The sequence below is a fragment of the Oncorhynchus mykiss genome, chromosome 16 (assembly GCF_013265735.2).
Source record: "Oncorhynchus mykiss isolate Arlee chromosome 16, USDA_OmykA_1.1, whole genome shotgun sequence".
Classification (NCBI taxonomy): domain Eukaryota; kingdom Metazoa; phylum Chordata; class Actinopteri; order Salmoniformes; family Salmonidae; genus Oncorhynchus; species Oncorhynchus mykiss.
The window spans coordinates 75,301,290-75,307,289 of NC_048580.1; the positions used below are offsets into that span (position 1 = coordinate 75,301,290).

The 6,000-nt window shown below is 45.1% G+C and overlaps 1 protein-coding gene across 2 annotated transcripts in view; it reads left to right on the plus strand.

Annotated features, from left to right (window-relative positions):
- The window catches only part of LOC110491181 (FYVE, RhoGEF and PH domain containing 1), a 222,689-nt gene extending 217,066 nt beyond the window's left edge, over positions 1-5,623 (plus strand). For both annotated transcript variants that reach the window (XM_036947810.1, XM_036947811.1), the window contains exons 13-15: positions 609-767; positions 1,049-1,195; positions 5,154-5,623. In XM_036947810.1, coding sequence (XP_036803705.1) covers positions 609-767; positions 1,049-1,195; positions 5,154-5,423 — 576 coding nt within the window. In that variant the 3' untranslated portion in view covers positions 5,424-5,623. The remainder of the gene's footprint in view (positions 1-608; positions 768-1,048; positions 1,196-5,153) is intronic.
- The last annotated feature ends 377 nt before the right edge of the window (positions 5,624-6,000 follow it).

A 6,000-nucleotide genomic window follows, 5' to 3' on the forward strand; every position in this document is an offset into this window, starting at 1 on the left:
CTCCCCTCCACCCTCAGCCAGAGCCCTCCTCCCCTACACCCAGAGAACTCCTCCCCTCCAGCCAGAGAACTCCTCCCCTCCAGCCAGAGAAATCCTCCCCTGCAGCCAGAGAGCTCCTCCCCTCCACCCCAGCCAGAGAACTAGTCCCCTCCAGCCAGAGATCTCCTCCCCTCCAGCCAGAGAACTCCTTCCCTCCAGCCAGAGAACTCCTCCCCTCCAGCCAGAGAACTCCTCCCCTCCAGCCGGAGAACTCCTCCCCTCCAGCCAGAGAAATCCTCCCCTCCAGCCAGAGAGCTCCTCCCCTCCACCCCAGCCAGAGAACTCCTCCCCTCCAGCCAGAGAACTCCTCCCCTCCAGCCAGATAACTCCTCCCCTCCAGCCAGCGAACTCCTCCCCTCCAGCCAGAGAGCTCCTCCCCTCCTCCCCCAGCCAGATAACTCCTCCCCTCCAGCCAGAGAACTCCTCCCCTCCAGCCAGAGAACTCCTCCCCTCCAGCCAGAGAACTCCTCCCCTCCAGCCAGAGAGCTCCTCCCCTCCACCCCCAGCCAGAGAACTCCTCCCCCTCCAGCCAGAGAACTCCTCCCCTAAATATTCTCTGTGTATTCCAGGTGGTGTGTGGAAAGTGTTCAGAGTTCAGGGCCCGTCTGCTCTACGACAACAACAGGGCTAACAGGGTGTGCATCGACTGCTACACCACCCTAGTGGGGGTTCCCCCCTCCCCCGCCAGTCTGACAAGCAGCGCATACAGAAGACGGTCAATATTAGAGGTATGTAGCAGATCCTGACTGCTGTAGAACGGTTAAAGGAGAGGCCAGAGATAGTATATATAGGTAAGATAACAGAACCTCTATAAAAACAGACACTTCAGAAGGTTCTGCTGAAGGTGTGAGGCCTTGGTCAAACACATTACCAAAAGTTATACCAAGGACATGCATTTATGTCAAATACTTTTCTACATTTTTTAACTGTAGTTGAGAAGTTAAAGACAGGAGTGATGTTATATACTGGTGTGTGTGTGTGTGTGTGTGTGTGTGGGGGGGGTCTACAGAAACAGGCGTCGGTGGCAGCAGAGAACAGTGTGATGTGTAGCTTCCTCCACCACATGGAGAAGGGAACAGGCAGAGGCTGGCAGAAAGCCTGGTTTGTCATCCCAGAGAATGAACCACTGGTGCTGTACATATACGGAGCTCCTCAGGTGAGATGACCTGTTATAACACCTCTATTAACCTGTTATAACACCCCTATTAACCTGTTATAACACCCCTATTAACCTGTTATAACACCTCTATTAACCTGTTATAACACCTCTATTAACCTGTTATAACACCTCTATTAACCTGTTATTACACCTCTATTAACCTTTTATAACACCTCTATTAACCTGTTATAACACCCCTATTAACATGTTATAACACCCCTATTAACCTGTTATAACACCTCTATTAACCTGTTATAACACCCCTATTAACCTGTTATAACACCTCTATTAACCTGTTATAACACCCCTATTAACATGTTATTACACCCCTATTAACCTGTTATTACACCCCTATTAACCTGTTATAACACCCCTATTAACATGTTATAACACCCCTATTAACCTGTTATAACACCTCTATTAACCTGTTATAACACCCCTATTAACCTGTTATAACACCCCTATTAACCTGTTATAACACCTCTATTAACCTGTTATAACACCTCTATTAACCTGTTATAAAACCCTATTAACCTGTTATAACACCCCTATTAACCTGTTATAACACCCCTATTAACCTGTTATAACACCCCTATTAACCTGTTATAACACCTCTATTAACCTGTTATAACACCCCTATTAACCTGTTATTACACCCCTATTAACCTGTTATAACACCTCTATTAACCTGTTATTACACCCCTATTAACCTGTTATAACACCCCTATTAACCTGTTATTACACCCCTATTAACCTGTTATAACACCCCTATTAACCTGTTATAACACCCCTATTAACCTGTTATAACACCTCTATTAACCTGTTATTACACCCCTATTAACCTGTTATAACACCCCTATTAACCTGTTATTACACCCCTATTAACCTGTTATAACACCCCTATTAACCTGTTATTACACCCCTATTAACCTGTTATAACACCCCTATTAACCTGTTATTACACCCCTATTAACCTGTTATAACACCCCTATTAACCTGTTATTACACCCCTATTAACCTGTTATTACACCCCTATTAACCTGTTATTACACCCCTATTAACCTGTTATAACACCCCTATTAACCTGTTATTACACCCCTATTAACCTGTTATAACACCCCTATTAACCTGTTATTACACCCCTATTAACATGTTATAACACCCCTATTAACCTGTTATTACACCCCTATTAACATGTTATAACACCTCTATTAACCTGTTATTACACCCCTATTAACATGTTATAACACCCCTATTAACCTGTTATTACACCCCTATTAACCTGTTATAACACCCCTATTAACCTGTTATAACACCCCTATTAACCTGTTATAACACCCCTATTAACCTGTTATTACACCCCTATTAACCTGTTATAACACCCCTATTATTACTATTAACCTGTTATAACACCCCTATTAACCTGTTATAACACCCCTATTAACCTGTTCTTACACCCCTATTAACCTGTTATAACACCCCTATTAACCTGTTATTACACCCCTATTAACCTGTTAGTACACCCCTATTAACCTGTTAACACCCCTATTAACCTGTTATAACACCCCTATTAACCTGTTATTACACCCCTATCAACCTGTTATTAGCCCCTATTAACCTGTTATTACACCCCTATTAACCTGTTAACACCCCTATTAACCTGTTATAACACCCCTATTAACCTGTTATAACACCCCTATTAACCTGTTATTACACCCCTATTAACCTGTTATTACACCCCTATTAACCTGTTATTACACCCCTATTAACCTGTTATTACACCCCTATTAACCTGTTATTAGCCCCTATTAACCTGTTATAACACTCCTATTAACCTGTTATTACACCCCATTAACCTGTTATTACACCCCTATTAACCTGTTATTAGCCCCTATTAACCTGTTATTACACCCCTATTAACCTGTTATTGGCCCCTATTAACCTGTTATAACACCCCTATTAACCTGTTACAACACCCCTATTAACCTGTTATTAGCCCCTATTAACCTGTTATTACACCCATATTAACCTGTTATTACACCCCATTAACCTGTTATTAGCCCCTATTAACCTGTTATTACACCCCAATTAACCTGCTATAACACCCCTATTAACCTGTTATTACAGGTGTTAGACTAGTGTTAGACTGGTGTTAGACTGTTTAGACTGGTTAGACTGTTGTTAGACTGTTATTAGACTGTTGTCAGACTGGTGTTAGACTTGTTAGACTGTTGTCAGACTGTTGTTAGACTGGTGTCAGACTTGTTAGACTGGTGTTAGACTGTTGTCAGACTTGTTAGACTGGTGTTAGACTGTTGTCAGACTTGTTGGACTGTTGTCAGACTTGTTGGACTGTTGTCAGACTTGTTAGACTGGTGTTAGACTGTTGTTAGACTGGTGTCAGACTGTTGTCAGACTTGTCAGACTGTTGTCGGACTGTTGGCAGACTGTTGTTAGACTGGTGTTAGACTTGTTAGACTGGTGTTAGACTTGTTAGACTGGTGTTGGACTTGTTAGACTGGTTAGACTGGAGTTAGACTGGTTAGACTGGTTTGACTTGTTAGACTTGTTAGACTGGTTAGACTGGTGTTAGACTTGTTAGACTGTTGTCAGACTTGTTAGATTGTTGTCAGACCGCTGATAGACTATTGTTAGACCGCTGATAGACCGCTGATAGACCGTTGATAGACCGTTGATAGACCACTGATAGACCGTTGATAGACCCCTGATAGACCGCTGATAGACCGTTGATAGACCGTTGGTAGACCGCTGATAGACCACTGATAGACCGCTGATAGACCACTGATAGACTGTTGATAGACCGCTGATAGACCGCTGATAGACCGTTGATAGACCGCTGATAGACCACTGATAGACCGTTGATAGACCCCTGATAGACCGCTGATAGACCGTTGATAGACCGTTGGTAGACCGCTGATAGACCACTGATAGACTGTTGATAGACCGCTGAAAGACCGCTGATAGACCGTTGATAGACCGCTGATAGACCATTGATAGACCGTCGATAGACCCCTGATAGACCACTGATAGACCGCTGATAGACCGCTGATAGACCGTTGATAGACCGCTGATAGACCACTGATAGACCGTTGATAGACCCCTGATAGACCGCTGATAGACCGTTGATAGACCGTTGGTAGACCGCTGATAGACCACTGATAGACCGCTGATAGACCACTGATAGACTGTTGATAGACCGCTGATAGACCGCTGATAGACCGTTGATAGACCGCTGATAGACCACTGATAGACCGTTGATAGACCCCTGATAGACCGCTGATAGACCGTTGATAGACCGTTGGTAGACCGCTGATAGACCACTGATAGACTGTTGATAGACCGCTGAAAGACCGCTGATAGACCGTTGATAGACCGCTGATAGACCATTGATAGACCGTCGATAGACCCCTGATAGACCACTGATAGACCGCCGATAGACCCCTGATAGACCCCTGATAGACCGCTGATAGACCGTCGATAGACCCCTGATAGACCCCTGATAGACCCCTGATAGACCACTGATAGACCCCTGATAGACCCCTGATAGACCACTGATAGACCGCCGATAGACCCCTGATAGACCCCTGATAGACCACTGATAGACCGCTGATAGACCACTGATAGACCGTTGATAGACCCCTGATAGACCCCTGATAGACCCCTGATAGACCACTGATAGACCCCTGATAGAGCCCTGATAGACCCCTGATAGACCCCTGATAGACCCCTGATAGACCCCTGATAGACCACTGATAGACCACTGATAGACTCAGATAATGAACCCCTGGAGCTCTACATATACTCCTCAGGTGAGATGAGATGTGCTTGTACGTATATATTTATCTTCCACTGAACGTCCTGAATTAAGTTTCCTCTGGAAAGAGAAAGTGATTCTAATTCTGACCGTTTACTTTCTGTGTTTAACCTCCTTCAGGATGTGAAAGCCCAGCGCTCTGTCCCTCTGATTGGCTTCGAGGTCTCCCTTCCTGAGTCATGTGACCGCCTGGAACGCCGCTTTGCCTTCAAAATCAGCCAATCACACCTTACGCTCTACTTCAGCGCCGACGGGGAGGAGCTACAGCGCCGCTGGACAGAGGTCCTATCACGTGCAGGGAGAGGGGAGGAGCTACAGGCTCATGGTTCAATAATAGAGACCCTAGAGGAGGAAGGGGAGGAGACTGCAACCTCGGGAGAAAATACGTGATTGGTTAGAAGGCGTAAAATCAGTATTAGATCATCTGCTGTATACACATAAAAACTACAAACTACAAACTGTACAGATCATGAGCATAACAATAGTCTACGCACAGTCTAAAACGTACAAACACACACACACACACACACACACACACACACACAGATTTACAGACACACACACAGACACACACACACACAGACACAGACACAGACACACACACACACACGCACACACACACACATAGACGCACACACACACACACACACACGCGCACACACACACACACACACACACACACACACACACACACACACACACACACACACACACACACACACACACACACACACACACACACACACACACACACACACAGAGACACACACACAGACACACACACACACACACACACACACACAGACACACAGAGACACACACACATACACACAGAGACACACACACACACACACACACACACACACACACACACACACACAGACACACAGAGACACACACAGACACACACACACACACACACACACAGACACAGACACACACAGACACACACCTCTCTGTATTTAAT